Raw genomic sequence first — 17496 nt, 5'->3', positions numbered from 1 at the left:
TTCAACATTTTCGTATCTACCTCTCTCTAGACTCAAGAATTCTAGTGTAGCTCCTTGATTTTTTTCCCATGGAAAAACTTTTGGAATGACTTGGCCTCTCAGTTACAACCTGAATGAATGTTTTATGCTCTACTAGCCCAAGTCCAAAGCTGGGATTGGTATTGTAGTTATGTATTTAATGTTTAATTTAAAACTTCCTTTATAACACACAGAATGAGATTCCTGTTGATTATTCACCAACTTGCTCTTTCTTTTCTCCTAGCCAAGTTGGGGAAGGCGTGTGTGCTGTTCTTCTGGGCACCCTGACTCCCATGGCAACAGAGATGCTGGCCAATGGTGATGGGACTGGCTTCCCTGAACTTATGGTTGTGATGGCCACTCTGGCCAGTGCAGGTCAAGGTGCTGGTCACTTTCAGCTTCATAATGCTGCTGTGGATTGGCTGAGCAGATGGTAAGACGATGAAGTTGTATCTGTAGGTTACAACATTGATCTTGGAGAAGTGGGTTGCTTTCTTTATAGCTCAAAGTGAGTATAGGAGAAATCTGAATCTCTACCCTTTTATTGGAGTTTGGGAGTTGGGGGGTGGGTAGCAAATAGCTCTGTTGACTTTAGACTTCATCTTCATCATTTTCTTAGTAGAGTTTCCTGTTCATTGTTCCCAAGATAACTCTTGGGGAAAGTATGCCAAGTGTTAATGATAATTCTAAGGCCAGAGCACCCCAAGCTATGTAACTATAGAGTACTTATGGAGTTTTCTAAGAATGCTTCTGCTTCACAGTGTCCTCAGATTAATTCAAAGTTAATGAAGATGCCTCATTTCTTTGGTTTCTTAGATGATTTTGTGTCTCCTCTTTCTCCTCTTTTTTTCTTTGGGACAGCAAGAAATACCTGTCACAGAAGAATGTGGTTGAAAAACTGAATGCCAATGTAATGCATGGAAAGGTAAGAAAAGTGAGGAATGACAATGGGGGGTGAAGGGAAAGGTGATTCTCACCTCTGTGGTCAGGTGGAAGTCTCTCGTTCCTATTGAGTTCTGTGCCTGGCTAGCCTACCAAGGATAAGGCTGATACTCTCAAAGACTGGAAGTGTGTAATTGCTAACCGTGTGCCTTTAGGCATCTTTTGGCTGGCAAGAAGTGATGGGAAGGAAATATACTGGTAAATAAGCAGACAGAATCTTTCTTAAAACATAGAGTTCCTGCCATCCTAAGATATTGGGATGTTATGGGAAACTGTCTCCCTGCTCAGGCTTTAGAACTGTGCCACTCTGAGTCAGTGTTATAAGAGGCCAAATACAGCCTCCTCAGCTCTAGTCTAGATGCTAAGCTTTGTTTAATTTGCCTGAAGGTTCTGGTTACTCTGGTGAGAAAAGGGGTTTGAAACTAACAGAAATCCTGCATTCAGGCATTTTCTCCACCTGCCCAACCCATGAACTGGCATAGGTGGCTAGGAACAGATAACTAGCCTCTGAGAACCACCATGGTACCATTCATTACTCCCTCCTTTTTTGCTGATCTTTATCCTTTCAGCATTGACATGTCAGAGTGCAGAGCAAAGGAACTTAGAAATCTGAGCCTTTGATGCCAATTAATTGGGTTTTCTAGGCAAGCATGAACTATCTGCAATGATTTGCTAGAATTTTTTTCTCTTGATTTCTGAAGCTATTCCTCTCCTGCATTACTTTAAAGCCTGATAATTAAAATGACTTTCACTTAATGGTTAAAAAATGCTAATGTTGGGGGAAAATGCTAATGGGAGTCTCTTCATACTCTAATCTGATCTTTTCTTGAATGATTTTAATCTGTTTTTACTCTATTCTTCTAATTTCTTTTTTTTTGTTTTGTTTTATTTTTTTTTTGCACACAAAACAATAAACATTTTCTAAAAGTACATACAAACAAAAAGATGCATATCAAACATATTAGGAAGGTTGCACATGGGAAGACGGGGAATAGAAATGGGGGGTGGGAATTAAAGAAAATAAATGAGAGAGGGACTTTGTATGGATCAATGATAATAACTCAATCCTCTACTTGACAAAGAAGAAGGAGAAGGAAGAGGAAGAAAAAGAAAGTGGGATAAAGGATCAGAAAGGGAGGAAAATAGAAAAAATTAGAGCATGACTCCAGGGTAGACCTGCCCTGTTGTCGCTTGGTTCGCTGGTTGGTTTGACAGTTGCATTTTTCATATGTTTTGCCATGTTGCCCAGGCTGGTCTTGAGCTCCTAGCCTCAAGTGATCAACCCACCTCAGCCTCCCAGAGTACTGGGACTACAGGCGTGAGCCACAACATCCAGCCCCCACATTGCTTCTGGCCTCTGTGGTAGACCTCCCAGACGGGGCAGCTGGGCAGAGGCGCTCCCCACATCCCAGACAGGGCAGCTGGGCAGAGGCGCTCCTCACTTCCCAGACGGGGCGGCTGGGCAGAGGCGCTCCTCACTTCTTCCCAGACCGGGCGGCAGCGCAGAGGCGCTCCTCACTTCCCAGACGGGGTGGCCGGGCAGAGTTGCTCCTCACTTCCCAGACGGGGCGGCCGCACAGAGGCGCTCCTCACTTCCCAGACGGGGCGGCCGCGCAGAGGCGCTCCTCACTTCCCAGACGGGGCGGCCGGGCAGAGTCGCTCCTCACATCCCAGACGATGGGCGGCCGGGCAGAGGCGCTCCTCACATCCCAGACGGGGCAGCGGCCGGGCAGAGGCTGCAATTCCAGCACCCTGGGAGGCCAAGGCAGGTGGCTGGGAGGCGGAGGCTGCAGCGAGCCAAGACCACGCCACCGCACTCCAGCCCGGGCAACACCGAGCACCGAATGAGCGAGTCTCTGTCTGCAGTCCCAGCACCTCGGGAGGCCAAGGCGGGCAGATCACTGGAGGTCAGGAGCTGGAGAGCAGCCTGGCCGACATGGCGAAACCGTGTGTCCAGCCAAAGGAGAAAAACCAGGGAGGGGTGGTGGCGCGCGGCGGCCATCCCAGGCAGCCCGCAGGCCAGGGCAGGAGACACGGGAGGCGGACGCACGGAGCCTGCAGCGAACGGAGTTCAGTCCAGCTGGGGCCACAGAGGGAGGGAGGGAGGAAAGGAAGGAGGGAGGGAGGGAAGGAAGGAAGGAGGGAAGGAAGGAATTCTTCTAATTTCTTTTTTTTTTTTTTTTTTTTTTTGAGACGGAGTCTCGCTCTGTCGCACGGGCTGGAGTGCAGTGGCGCGATCTCGGCTCACTGCAAGCTCTGCCTCCTGGGTTCACGCCATTCTCCTGCCTCAGCCTCTCCGAGTAGCTGGGACTACAGGCGCCCGCCACCACGCCCGGCTAATTTTTTGTATTTTTAGTAGAGACGGGGTTTCACCGTGGTCTCGATCTCCTGACCTCGTGATCCGCCCGCCTCAGCCTCCCAAAGTGCTGGGATTACAAGCGTGAACCACCGTGCCCGGCCGTAATTTCAATCCTACTTCATCTTACAAGACTTTGTAAAGAGCTGTCTTTGTGCCTAAGGAAGGAAGGAAGGAAGGAAGCTATTCTTCTAATTTCAATCCTACTTCTATACAAGACTTTGTAAAGAGCTGTCTTTGTGCCTAAGAATGAATGAATACATGTTACTTCAGTACAATTTACTGACCACCTACGTGGGGATGGAGTGGTAAAAGCTGGTTAATAAATAAAAACACACTGTTTTTCTTCTCTGCTTTCATACCATTTCTCTGATCTTGAGCTTTATTTGAAAAAGCTTGAGAAAACATGGTTTACATAATGAAACATGGAGAATCTGAAGTTGTTGTGGGGCTTCTCTTACAGCATGTGATGATCTTGGAGTGCACATGCCATATCATGTCTTACTTGGCTGATGTCACAAATGCCCTGAGCCAGAGTAATGGTCAAGGCCCAAGTCATCTCTCAGTGGATGGGGAAGAGCGGGCCATTGAAGTAGACTCAGACTGGGTGGAGGAGTTGGCAGTGGAAGAGGAAGATTCCCAGGCTGAGGATTCAGTAAGTACTAAGTAACCTCGAAGTTAACCTTTCAAGGTAATGACTAGCTGGCATGGTACCAAGCTTTTGGCTCTTTTTTCCAGCCTCCTGTGAGCTTCAAAACTTCCTAGTCCTTGTTGCTGCCAGACCCCAATTTTCTAGGCCTTCAGAGCAAGGCATGGGGATCTAATCTCTTGTGGAAAGGACTTTTTCATGAGCTTTTTCCAGAGTCCCTTGTCCTGCTTTGTCAGTCTTTAATTCCAAATGGAATTTTAGGGATAAGTTCTTCATGGGGGTAGTGGAAGCTCCCCTATAGAGAAAGCATAAGATGTTTTTTCTTAACTACAAACCCCTAAGGTCTCACTCACCTGAAGTAACAACAGATTTTCAGCCAGCTAGCTATTTCCAGTTGTGGTAGATTTCCACTGGTCATTTATGAGTCAACTATTCACCCCCCCATAGAGCATTGAGGCACATGTGTTTTTGTGGGTGTTTATATGCAGGGATATATTTCGAATTAAAAAGACTTATTATTTTTGAAGGATGAAGATTCTCTTTGCAATAAACTCTGCACTTTTACGATCACACAGAAAGAATTCATGAACCAGCATTGGTAAGAGTAGTTCTTCCTTTAAGGTGAAGATTTGCTGGGCACCGATTGTTGGGACTTCTGAGCTTATTTGCTGGTTCTTGTTCTTTGTAGGTACCACTGTCACACCTGCAAAATGGTGGATGGCGTGGGTGTCTGCACAGTGTGTGCTAAGGTGTGCCACAAGGATCATGAGATTTCCTATGCCAAGTATGGATCCTTCTTCTGTGACTGTGGAGCCAAGGAAGATGGCAGCTGTTTGGTGAGAGGACCCTCCCTGAGCTATAAAGGGTGGCTTGTTAGTGACACGGGATTACTGAAGCCAAACTGGAAAATTCCCATCACTTCCAGGATACCTGAGTCTAGGAATATGTTCCAGCTCACTCATTGATGATCTGCACAGTTGTGGCCTAAGCACTTCATTTAGAATATGAGAACCAGCAGATTCCTTAGAGATCATGTAGTTTGTTTTTCCTAAGACCTCCCCACAATTTCAGATGTTATAATAAGGCCTGATACTGTGAGTGGGTAAAGAAGTTATATATTAGGTGAATACTATGAAGATCAGAATTTAGGCTTTTGGACAACATTGAAACGCTTAGCCAGTTTCTTTTTTGGGTCAGATTTTCCTCGGAGATCTCAGGCAGTATTTCCTCTGTGCTTGAGGCAAGAACTTAGGGACTCTGACGTTTTCTGTCCCTAGGCTCTGGTGAAGAGAACTCCTAGCAGTGGCATGAGCTCTACCATGAAGGAGTCAGCGTTTCAGAGTGAACCCAGGATTTCAGAGAGTCTAGTGCGTCATGCCAGCACCTCCTCGCCAGCTGACAAAGCCAAGGTTACCATCAGTGATGGAAAGGTTGCTGACGAAGAGAAGCCCAAGAAGAGCAGCCTCTGCCGCACAGTAGAGGGCTGCCGGGAGGAATTACAGAACCAGGTGGGGCTGACTGATGCTCCCTAGTAAACAGACAGAGTTCAGAGCCTGTTGAATTGGTGTGAGAGTAAATAATGCACATGGCTCCCCTTGCAACTCATTTTCTCCTTTACCCATTTTCATAGTGTGAATACAAATACTATGTATTGTCATCACGAGGGAAGGATTTATGACTGAGCACTATTACGAGTATTATGGGGGGTGATGGAAACATAAATTTTAGTTGTGTCATACTGTAGAGTACCCTTTCTTGGCCAGGGTTCCTTATCTGAAACACAGAAAACAAAATGATTTGAGTGTATAGATTCTCAATTTTCCCAAAGATGGTACAAAACCCAAACCATTCTAGAAACATAGGAGAGAAGTTAGCTCATTTCATATGAGGGATGCCTTTGCGCATTAGGATATCTGTGTGGGACCCCTGGTTTAGAAAGATTGCTCTGGAGTTAGCACAAATGCATATTGATTGGAATCAATGCCAGGATTATGAGAATGAGAAGATGGCTAGAATATCCAACTGGAAGTAAAGTAGCTGGATTCTGAAGGAAGTTACTGGCAAGATGATTTTTACGAGTATTATCCATTGTTTTTCTTTTTTTTTTTTTTCACTTGTGTATTTTTTCTATTTTTCTCAGGCCAATTTCTCCTTCGCTCCTCTCGTGTTAGACATGCTTAATTTCCTTATGGATGCCATTCAGACCAACTTCCAGCAAGCTTCAGCCGTCGGGAGCAGCAGCCGTGCTCAGCAAGCCCTCAGTGAGCTACACACAGTGGAGAAGGCAGTGGAGATGACAGACCAGCTGATGGTGAGTGTCTTGGGGCCATGACGTTTGCTGGCTGTGGGAACCAACAAATTTATTGAGATCCCAAAATGTGCTAGATGCTCTGAGGAGTATACTTAGAGCAGTTGATGCTTGGCCATCCAAAACTTAGAATCTAAGACATCATGACAGGCCCAGAACATATTATGAACAGTGTAAAAATCATCATAGGAGATGTGGCTTCAAAAGAAGAGAATTGGCCAAGGGTGCACCTATAATCCCAGCACTTTGGGATGCCCGAAGCAGGTGGATTGCTTGAGCCTGGGAGTTTAAGACCAGCCTTGGCAACATGGTGAAACCTCATCTCTACCCCAAAAAACACACAAAAAATTAGCTCGGCATGGTGGCGCAGCAGCTATAGTCCCAGCTACTCGGAAGGCTAATGTGGGAGCATCACTTGAGCCCAGGAGGTTGCAGTGAGCTGAGATCGTAGCACTGCACTCCAGCCTGGGCGATGGAGTCTCAAAAAAAAAAAAAAAGGAGTGGGGCTGGGGAATCCAGGGAATTCATTTTGGCCAATGAAGAGAATAAATCTCCTTTTTAGTTCATATAAATATATGAATCCCTAAGAGGTGGGGAACTCCATTTTGGGGCAATTAGAATAGTTAGAGAATTTTTATTTTTAGAAAATAAAACTTTATTTTATCTTCTCTAAAGTTCATCTAACTTACAAAATAATGTTTGTCCTCTTTTGCATATAGTCCTTTAGATAACTTTCCTTTAGTTTTTCATGTCACATGGGTTATAAGGTGTAAGTCATTATTCACTTTAAAACCTGCTGCTCAGCACTGAATATAGACTTCTGATGTGGCCTTCCTGGACTTTTTTAGCAGCAGAGTTAAGTAATAGAAAGTAAAGTGGTGGCGATTCCAAAAAGGAAGTGAACAAATATTGTGAATGAGATATATGAATAGATCTCATAAATTGGCTTTTTTTTTTTTTGGAGTTGGAGTCTTGCTCTGTCACCTAGGCTGGAGTGCAGTGCAGTGGCATGATCTCAGCTTACTGCGACCTCCGCCTCCCTGGTTCCAGTGATTCTCATGCCTCACTCAGCCTCCTGAGAAGCTGAGACTGGAGGCGTGCGCCATCATGCCTGGCTAGTTTTTGTATTTTTAGTAGAGATAGGATTTCACCACATTGCCCAGGATGGTCGTGAATAACTGTACTCAAGTGATTTGTCCACCTCAGCTTCCCAAAGTGCTGGGATTATAGGTGTGAGCCACTGTGCCCAGCCAAAGTTGGCTGTTTTTAAGGGAATAATAGTCAGTTGGAAATATACACATACATACACATATATATTCTGGCATTTTATTAAAATCAGTCATAATTTTTGCCAGGTGCAGTGGCTCATGCCTGTAATCCCAACACTTTGGGAGGCTGAGGTGGGCAAATCACTTGACCAGAGGAGTTCGGGACCATCCTGGGCAACATGGTGAAACCCTGTCTCTATAAAAAATATACAAAAATAATTAGCCTGACGTGGTGGTGCATGCCTGTGGTCTCAGCTACCTGGGAGACTGAGGCAGGAGGATTGCCTGAACCTAGGAATTCGAGGCTGTAGTGAGCTGATATCACATCACTGCACTCACCACCGAACTCCAACCTGGGTGACAGAGGGAAACCCTGTCTCAAAAAAAAAAAAATGAGTCACGGTTTTATTTGATACTCTTGGCATTAAAAGAAGTCGTAAAATCAGTCACACTTTTAGAGCATTGGTTTTTAGATATTAAAGGTGAAGTGAAAAAATACTTGGGTTGGGGGCCCAAAAAGTTGCTGATTTTTATGTTGCCAGGTTAGATAAATGAAAAAAATGTCATCTGTCACCACAATTTGTAAGAGATTTGACATTTTAACATTTTTTTTTTAAAAGACCAGTACCTTGTATTTAAATTTAGCTTTATGAAAACATTTACTATGTTATTCTTAGTGGATTGATAATAACTTTAACAAATTTACCCAGCCATCCATGGTTTGGAGGCTGAAATCACTGCTTTTGAATGACTGAATTGTGCAGTGTCTCAGTCACATGAATAGTGCGTGAATCCACTTGATTTTATTTACCTCATTACTGCCCACTTTCTCTGCTTCCTTCTTTGCCAGGTTCCCACCTTAGGCTCCCAGGAAGGTGCCTTTGAGAATGTGCGGATGAATTACAGTGGAGACCAGGGCCAGACCATCCGGCAGCTGATCAGCGCTCATGTGCTCAGGCGGGTGGCTATGTGTGTGCTCTCCTCTCCCCATGGGCGCCGCCAACATTTGGCTGTCAGCCATGAGAAGGGCAAGGTGGGTCCTCCAATTCTTGTGCACTTACTTTAGCTCATATTGTCTTAAATGCTAAGCAAAACAAATGGATGACCACGTTCGGATTAGCCCTCTGTGGGAAAAAGTCCACTGGGTTCTAAGAATGCTTTAGGGACAGATCTTGTTGAGCTTTTCAAATACTTGAACCCTGAGTTGATTTGATTAGACCTAGAGCTGGTATGACTAGGACTGTTTCTAATTAGTAAATTTCCACTCAAAACATACTCTTCAAGCCCTCAGGAAAAAGTAATGATTAGCAGTTACCGAGGACAGCTTGGCTCCCAGTCTTGCCCTGTTTGGTCACTCTGGCGGGCATAAGCTGAGAGACAAAAGTTTTCATAGAAACACTCAGTGTTGCTTATGTAGTCCTGCCGTGCCATCCCAGCTCTGTTAAGGATATAAGTAAATTTGTATTGTTTTATAGAGCTAGTAGAAGTTGGAAGAGTGCTAGGTATCTTAACTCACACTTTTCTATATTCTGGCCTCTCCATCACCACTAATGTTGTTTTAACTTTTATTTTAAATGAAAATATGGATAGTACTTAAAACAACTCTAAAATCATTTTAAAAACAGTTTCGTAGAAAACTAGAAAAGGACAGTGGTACGTAGGTATTCTTAAACTATTTTGTAAACTATATAAAGAGAAATTGTTTTCATTACTTATCTGTTCTGTCCTCCATGGAAAGACATTCCATGGCTTTTAGCCAGGAGTAATAGAGACTAATATTGATCTAGGATTTTCTACTAGACTTATCTGTAAAGAAAAAAGTGTGCAACCTGTTATCCCTATTGAAAGAGTTTTTGTTACTTGCTTTGACTTCTCTGAGAGAACCAGGAGTAAGAATAAATTGGTCATTGTTCCTTTGCAGATTACCGTTCTGCAGCTCTCTGCACTCCTGAAGCAAGCGGATTCCAGCAAAAGGAAGTTAACTCTGACCCGCTTGGCTTCTGCCCCAGTTCCTTTTACTGTGTTGAGCCTTACAGGAAATCCCTGCAAGGAAGACTACTTGGCGGTTTGTGGGCTAAAGGTAAAAATCTGGATCTAGGTTTGATTGCCTTGAGCTGTGGATTCTAGTCATCTTCTCTCCCCTGTTCTCAGAACTACTTTTTCTTTTTTTTTTTTTTCTAACAAATTTTTTATTACTAAAAACTTTAAGCATACAAAAGGATCAAAATAATTGTACAGTGAACATGTGTGTATACCTACCACCTAGATTCTGTAGTTAACATTTACTATATTTTCTTTATCATCTCTCCATCAACCCCATTTATTTTTATGCATTTCAAAGTAAGTTAGAGTATGTTTTAACTTATATATTTTTTTTATTTTCAGTATCATACTGAAAATAATAAAAGTATTTTTATTGAAAATTTGAGCAAAGATGGAGATGAATACATGTTTTACTAGCCAATAGATTTCTTTATTTTTTTTTTTTTATTATACTTTAGGTTTTAGGGTACATGTGCACGATGTGCAGGTTTGTTACATATGTATCCATGTGCCATGTTGATTTCCTGCACCCATTAACTCGTCATTTAGCATTAGGTATGTCTCGCTGATTGCTAGAACTACTTTTTCTTATTCATTGTTGAGATTAAAACTTAAAACCTATTGAAATGCAAAAGGAATTTTTCTTTGAATTTCTCCCAGATCTTTCAGATTTCTCCAATATTGGAAGTAATCTTTGTGTTCATGAAACCTGAATGTTACTAGACAGTCTAAATGCTGTCTGAAGGCAGGGGATATTAGAGGAAAAAAGGGAACGTCATTACTCTGAAATGAATTAGCCCACTTTTCAGATCATCTTTTCACCATTTTGTTTCTTAAACATTGTCCAGGACTGCCATGTGCTCACCTTTAGTAGCTCAGGCTCTGTTTCGGATCACTTGGTTTTGCACCCTCAGTTGGCAACGGGGAACTTCATCATCAAAGCCGTGTGGTTACCTGGTTCACAGACTGAGTTAGCAATTGTCACTGCGGACTTTGTTAAGGTACAGTTACAGTTCTTTGATGATATGGTTCTAGAATTTTTCTACTTTTAAATCCAGAATCATTATGTGCTAGCTTCTCCCAGAAGTTAAAAAATCAGCTGGGTGCCATGACTTGCACCTGTAGTACCAGCTACTTGGAAGGCTGAGGTGGAGAATTACTTGAGGCTTAGTTCAAGGGTGCAGTGAGCTGTGATCATGCCACTCCACTCCAGTCAGGGTGATAGAGCAAGACCCTGTCTCTAAAAATGATAATAAGCCATATTTTGTCACTTTTGCTATGTTGCTGAGTAGGAGCTTTCTGTCTTAGGCAATAGGGAATTGATTCTGGTTCTACCCTCACTGTACCAAGTGCACACCTATTACCATACTTGTTTCAGAATTTATTTATGTATGTCTGTCCCCTACTCATTCCTTGAAGGAGCGTGAAAGGTGTTCTGTTCATTTTTATAAGACCAGTGCCTAACACTCCATTTTTTTGTTGAATGGAGAATGAATGCCCATTATTGGTCAGTTCCGGCTATTTGGATTCACTAAGATATTTGGGGGATGGGACTGAGATAGATTTCCCTTATTTAATTTTTCTTCCATCCTGCAGATTTATGACCTGTCTGTTGATGCCTTGAGTCCAACCTTCTACTTTCTCCTGCCAAGCTCAAAGATAAGAGATGTTACCTTCCTTTTCAATGAGGAGGGAAAGAACATCATTGTTATAATGTCTTCGGCTGGGTACATCTATACTCAGCTTATGGAAGAGGCCAGCAGTGCCCAGCAGGGACCCTTCTATGTCACTAATGTGTTGGAAATCAATCACGAGGACCTGAAGGTTAGAGCACATGTTGCTATTTCCTTCTATTCCAGATTTAATTATTTAGCAACTCCTCTGTTCTTTTTTCTTTGTTCTTTTATAACATTTTTCTGTGGACTTCATCTAACTGGATCTTTTTTTCTTTTTCTTTGTTTTTCTATCTAACTTTCTACCTAATAGCAAAATCTCTTATCCTTTAGGGCTAAACTAATTCAACTTCAAGTTCCATTTTTCTCAGGGTCTTTGTAAGATTTACCCACAGGGATCTCATGCTTAGAGTATGAGAGCACCTGATCATGATTAAAAACTAATAACCAGTATAAACCGGAAGTTGGTAGCCAAGGCAACATGAATTACTGCAAATATATGTCTTTGTGCCAGCAGGACAGTAACAGCCAGGTGGCGGGCGGTGGTGTGTCCGTGTACTACTCCCACGTGTTGCAGATGTTGTTCTTCAGCTATTGTCAAGGCAAATCATTTGCAGCCACCATCAGCAGGACAACCCTGGAGGTGTTGCAACTCTTCCCCATCAACATCAAAAGGTGGGAATGAATATTTAGTGTTCAACTTCCACAATGTCCACATTCAATGAGAGATCTCCACTCCCACTATCTGCTATCTGTTCTGAGCTTTGTGAAACTTAATTTTCTCCAGCCAACCTTTTTTTCTCCCCTGCTAGCTATCTTTAATATCAGGGAACATCCGGGTTTGGCAGGTTGTGTTGTCTGCATGGTTTGTCCTCCACTGTGGAGACCCCAAGCTGTCAGAGGTAGTTTAGGGGTCCACTGTTACTCAGAAGGAAAACCTATAGTTAATGTTATAAATGTGATTTTAATGTGAGAAGGGAACCTAAATTTCTCTTAGACACTCATTCTGCCATAATGCCCTTTACGTTTTTCTCCTGGGGAGACTTACTCTGTTAGCAAATAGAACGTATCAGTAATGGGGGCGTGGTTGGATATGGGGGAGGAAGAGACTTTCACCAAGTTTGCAGGTAATAGAGGGGTGTGTAAGGTAGTGAGAGTTTCATTTAGGGAGGAGGAAGAAGAGGCTTATGGTGTCTTCTCTTGTTTCTTATCTGCCATTGATGACCCGTTGTAGCACTTTCTCTCAGGCCTTTCTTTGGGAATTACGTGGTTTGGGATGAAATAAAATGGATACCAGTTCACACTAACTTGGTGTGTTTGGAGATCCTGATAGGACAATGGGTCATTAGCCTTAGGCAGCTCCATGGCCCTCTGCAGTTGACAGCCTCTAGGCACATAGGGCCACCTGTTCTTCAGACATGGAACCTCACAGTGGAGATTCCAAATGAGGACTGCCCTGCCGGAAGCACGCATTGGGGTATATGAGCATGTGTGCATGGCTTGGAATAAAACTAACCTGTGGATAATCTGAGTCCCTGGCCAAGGATATTGCTTTGGAGTCACGTAGCCAGTTAGAGGATGGTTTTTAGGTCAAGAAAAGAACTATTAAATGGTGATTGACACTCTAACTATGGCCAGTTTTGTTGTCTGCAGTTCCAATGGTGGCAGTAAGACTTCTCCTGCTCTTTGCCAGTGGTCTGAGGTGATGAACCACCCTGGCTTGGTGTGCTGTGTCCAGCAAACTACAGGGGTGCCGCTGGTAGTTATGGTGAAACCAGACACTTTTCTTATCCAGGAGATTAAGACTCTTCCTGCTAAAGCAAAGGTCAGTGCCAGATTTTCCCATTCATTACTTTGCTGTGAACCTGGTCTCTTTTTATGTTTGTATATTCATTTCACTTCCCCAGCTCTTTCAATGGAGGCCCATAAAAGATTTCCAGTCCTTTTTCTTCTAGATGCCTTTTCTTTGCCACCCTTCTGTACAGCCCTTCAACTGACCATGAAACCAGTTGCATCTCTGCCTCTTTTTCTGTGAGGATGCTGATCTGTTGGTGTGGGAACGAAGACCCTTCTTTGTCCTCTCCTAGATCCAAGACATGGTTGCTATTAGGCACACGGCCTGCAATGAGCAGCAGCGGACAACAATGATTCTGCTGTGTGAGGACGGCAGCCTGCGCATTTACATGGCCAACGTGGAGAACACCTCCTACTGGCTGCAGCCATCCCTGCAGCCCAGCAGTGTCATCAGCATCATGAAGCCTGTTCGAAAGCGCAAAACAGCTACAATCAGTAAGGCTCCTACTCAGATGACTTGTTGGGGAGTAGGAATGGTGGTCTTCTAGACAGTGACTCAGAATAGACTGTTGCAAATATCTGTGTAGAAATGTGACTGCCCTACTTGCACATTTTGTAAAGTTAATTTCCCAAAAGCAGAGTCATGGTTCCAAATGTCAAGCACCCATTGACTGCCTGTTTCAGGCCAGTAGTTCTTTGGTGCCTAGTAACGAGTTATGTCCTGGACCTTATTTGAGAGATTGTTCTCTCTAGGTTTAGGGAGAATGACTTCTCTGAAGAACTGATTGAAGTATAGACCTCTTCAATTGGTTAATTTCCCACTGAGTAGTGAAGAGCCCACCACAGGTCTCTGAGGTGGTGGTCTAGCACTTGACTGACTGAGGACTCTTCAGGAAAGTGAAAGCTTGAGTTTAGCAGTGAGCAAATCCAGCTAAGCAAAGCCCATTACAGGGATCATCACATTACCTTAAATTTGCTCTAGAGTCTATTTTGAAAGAATGGTTTATTCATTTACATTCATTTACATTCATTAAAGAAGTAGTTTCTATTGTTTATTTTAAGTAACCCAGTTACAGGAGAGCCTATTGTTATTAACTGTACACTCAAAACCAATGCCAGACTTCTTGGTATTGCTAGGACATGTCATAGCTAGGGATAACAACCATTGGAGAGCTAACTGCATGTAGGCACCATGCTGATGCAAATGCTATAATCCAGAGTTTGCTTAGATTAGAGTGTGAGTGTGGGCTCTGTCTGGGAAGAGTCTTTACCAGTGGTGTTGGGGCAGAGGTGGGAGAGACTCTGATGATCTGGTACCGTTCTCTGCAGCAACCCGCACATCTAGCCAGGTGACTTTCCCCATTGACTTTTTTGAACACAACCAGCAGCTGACAGATGTGGAGTTTGGTGGTAATGACCTCCTGCAGGTCTATAATGCACAACAGATAAAACACCGGCTGAATTCCACTGGCATGTATGTGGCCAACACCAAGGTAAGAATGGCACTGGGCTGGGATCAATCCCTGGGTAAAAGGACTCATAAACAATATGGTTTGAGAACACATCTCCTTTTAGAATGCAAGTATAGAGTGTATACTCACAGTCAACAACCCTCAGTTCTAGTTAAATGGTTCCTTAGAAAAATGGATATTTTTACTCACTTGGCAAAGGACTTGTACGGGTTGGGTTTCCACCAATACCAGCAGGATTACTGTGTAGAGGACACCAAAGAGGTTGTTAATACTGGGGAGAAGGAAGCCTGACATTGAAGAGAATCTACTCTCTTTTCCTATTTTCCCATTTTTAGAAACAAGGAAGTCATTACCAGGGAGTTAAAAGGATAAGTTTTAATGAGCTTCACGTGTTGAGACAATGTCAGAGAAGGAGGAGTCCTAGTTAAAACTTAAGAACTTCTGTTAGTTTCTTGATGTGTGCCTTGTCTCCCTACAGCCCGGAGGCTTCACCATTGAGATTAGTAACAACAATAGCACTATGGTGATGACAGGCATGCGGATCCAGATTGGGACTCAAGCAATAGAACGGGCCCCATCATATATCGAGATCTTTGGCAGAACTATGCAGCTCAACCTGAGTCGCTCACGCTGGTTTGACTTCCCCTTCACCAGAGAAGAAGCCTTGCAGGCTGATAAGAAGCTGAACCTCTTCAGTGAGTCACCAACCCCTGGTGCAGACTCTGTCCTCATTGTGACTGTGAAATTGGGAGCCACTGGCCTGTGGCTCTCCAATATTCTGGGATCTCTCCACTCTACTGATTTTTCTGTCCTTTTGTCAGGAAACTTTGAGCTTCATTTGATGTATTAAAGAGGCAAGGTGACAGGAAAGGAGTACACCAGAGCATGGTAGCAGTAAAGATAGGGCTACACTTTGTTGAGTATTCATTTCTATAGTGTTGTGTCCACCTCACTAATGGGGCTACTTCTGTGTTTAGGCCGAGAGGAGGCAGATTGACATGAAATTGCAAGGCCTTCTTAACGCACAGAGGAAGACCTCAGGTCACACATGGCTGAGAGATGGTTAGCAATGGCTTGCTATGCCACTGAAAAGTAAACTCTCAGAATACAAATCCTTGAGCCTTACTCAAGACTGCATTTCTCTGTCATTTATTGGCCACTGTCTGATACTCTTTCTTCTAGATATAGTTGCTGTTAGTGTGAATGATCATGATCTGTACTTTGAACAAAGAAAGTGTGTAGAGACCCCTGGGAGTGAGGGGTAGGGGATACAATACTCTGAAGCAGAAGAGGACCCTTGCAGTGATGGTTAGGGACTCTTCTGAGTAGGAGATGTAATCGGCTTTTGGTCCATGGAACTTTTACCACATGTATTTAGCATCTATACACGATTAAAGTGCTGCGAATATCTCAGAAGATAAAGTTTCTCTATGTCTATAAAATTGACGTGATTTACTTCTTCGCTCCAACTGTTCTGGTCTTTGCTTTGGAGGGGTGGCTGTTTAGAGAATGTGCTTCCTAAAGGCCTCTCTTGCTTATTGCAGTTGGGGCCTCAGTGGATCCAGCAGGTGTCACCATGATAGATGCTGTAAAAATTTATGGCAAGACTAAGGAGCAGTTTGGCTGGCCTGATGAGCCCCCAGAAGAATTCCCTTCTGCCTCTGTCAGCAACATCTGCCCTTCAAACCTGAACCAGAGCAACGGCACTGGAGATAGTGACTCAGCTGCCCCCACTACGACCAGTGGAACTGTGCTGGAGAGGTACCAGTGCTGGCAGGGGTTGGCTTCAGTTCTTACATTTTCCACTCACTGCAGAACCTTCCTGTGTCTTGAGAGAGCCAGCTTCTAATAACCATCTCAAGGCTAGCCTGGAATTTTTTTAAGTTTTCATACAACTCGCCCACATTCAGTGTCTCTTTAGTGTGCAAAGCCTGAAAAATGTGCTCAGAGTCATCTGACACCAGAGTATCTCCCTGGGCAGAAGTTCTGTCCCTTCTCTTCATGCTCAGGTACCCTTTAGAGTAGCCAGAGGCCACAGGCTAGACGATGCTTAAGCCAGTATTCTAGATTAGGATCCAGGCTTGCTGAAATGATAGGAAAACATCCTCCCCTCCATTCTGAGCTCATCATCTTTTCATCATCTTTCTCTGCGTAGCTACTTCTGTGATAATAACATTGCCAGCAAGAGAGGCTGTCTGCTGCCTCTTGTAGCAGAGTCTAGAGTTTCCTTAAGTCTCCCTACAGTGGCATATTCTTAAGCATTGTGCTTGGCTTCTTTGTGCTAGGTAGCTGCTGGTTTGCCATGGTAGATGAAATATTATAATTCATGATGTAAGATTTTGAGTTTCTTACATTGTAAGTCACAAGAACAGCCTTGCTTGGAATCACTGCCTCCCACCAGCAGCCTCCTCCCTCCCTTTCTCTTTCTTTTTCCCCAATACCCTATCCATACATGGTTTGCTTAGGATGTGTTTCCAGGTTTCTCTGAGCTTCACATTTTTTTCCTTTTTTTTTTTTTCTTTGCTTCTCCCCCAAGTTCTGAAACTGAGTCCCTAACCAAGCTGGACCGGTTAGTATGCCCTCTTTCTTTTCTCTGCACGAGTGAGTGTGTGTCAGAGAGCCGTGTAACCAATGGTGTGGCTTTGCATTGATTCTGCTTCTGTTGAAGAGTCTTCCTGCTTCTTTCTGTTCTGGTCATTGCATGGCTACAGAGCTGTCCATGTGTAAAAATGGAGTATATGGAGGATCGTAAGTGCACTCTTGGTGTTGGCCATGTCGGACACTCTCTCAACTCTCTCCCTTACCCTAGTCCTCTCTGCTCCCTTTCTAAGTGGATGAAAAGGGGGTTCGGGGTAGAGGGATTAACAGCAAAGTCCTACCATCTGATAACCCACTAGAGAACTCGTTCTATCCAAATTTGTTTTATGCCTCAGTTTCCTCTTCCCTAGTTCTTTATTGCCTTCCTCTACCCCT

The 17496-nt window shown here is 43.7% G+C and overlaps 1 protein-coding gene across 10 annotated transcripts in view; it reads left to right on the top strand.

Moving 5' to 3' along the window:
- The window catches only part of UBR4 (ubiquitin protein ligase E3 component n-recognin 4), a 142202-nt gene that overhangs the window by 45581 nt on the left and 79125 nt on the right, over window positions 1-17496 (top strand). For 6 of the 10 annotated variants that reach the window (XM_030805617.1, XM_030805623.1, XM_030805622.1 and 3 more), the window contains exons 33-50: window positions 263-451; window positions 880-943; window positions 3780-3971; window positions 4493-4563; window positions 4654-4801; window positions 5243-5473; window positions 6106-6276; window positions 8392-8574; window positions 9463-9621; window positions 10433-10585; window positions 11181-11408; window positions 11772-11932; window positions 12911-13082; window positions 13345-13546; window positions 14381-14544; window positions 15002-15218; window positions 16068-16284; window positions 17060-17092. In XM_030805617.1, the coding sequence (XP_030661477.1) occupies window positions 263-451; window positions 880-943; window positions 3780-3971; window positions 4493-4563; window positions 4654-4801; window positions 5243-5473; window positions 6106-6276; window positions 8392-8574; window positions 9463-9621; window positions 10433-10585; window positions 11181-11408; window positions 11772-11932; window positions 12911-13082; window positions 13345-13546; window positions 14381-14544; window positions 15002-15218; window positions 16068-16284; window positions 17060-17092 (2955 nt within the window). The remainder of the gene's footprint in view (window positions 1-262; window positions 452-879; window positions 944-3779; window positions 3972-4492; window positions 4564-4653; window positions 4802-5242; window positions 5474-6105; window positions 6277-8391; window positions 8575-9462; window positions 9622-10432; window positions 10586-11180; window positions 11409-11771; window positions 11933-12910; window positions 13083-13344; window positions 13547-14380; window positions 14545-15001; window positions 15219-16067; window positions 16285-17059; window positions 17093-17496) is intronic. The other 4 variants (XM_030805626.1, XM_030805621.1, XM_030805618.1 and 1 more) reach the window with 3 other exon arrangements.

The sequence above is a fragment of the Nomascus leucogenys genome, chromosome 24 (assembly GCF_006542625.1).
Source record: "Nomascus leucogenys isolate Asia chromosome 24, Asia_NLE_v1, whole genome shotgun sequence".
Lineage (NCBI taxonomy): Eukaryota > Metazoa > Chordata > Mammalia > Primates > Hylobatidae > Nomascus > Nomascus leucogenys.
Note: the sequence above shows the minus strand (reverse complement) of the source record. Positions and strands in the feature narration are given on the sequence as shown.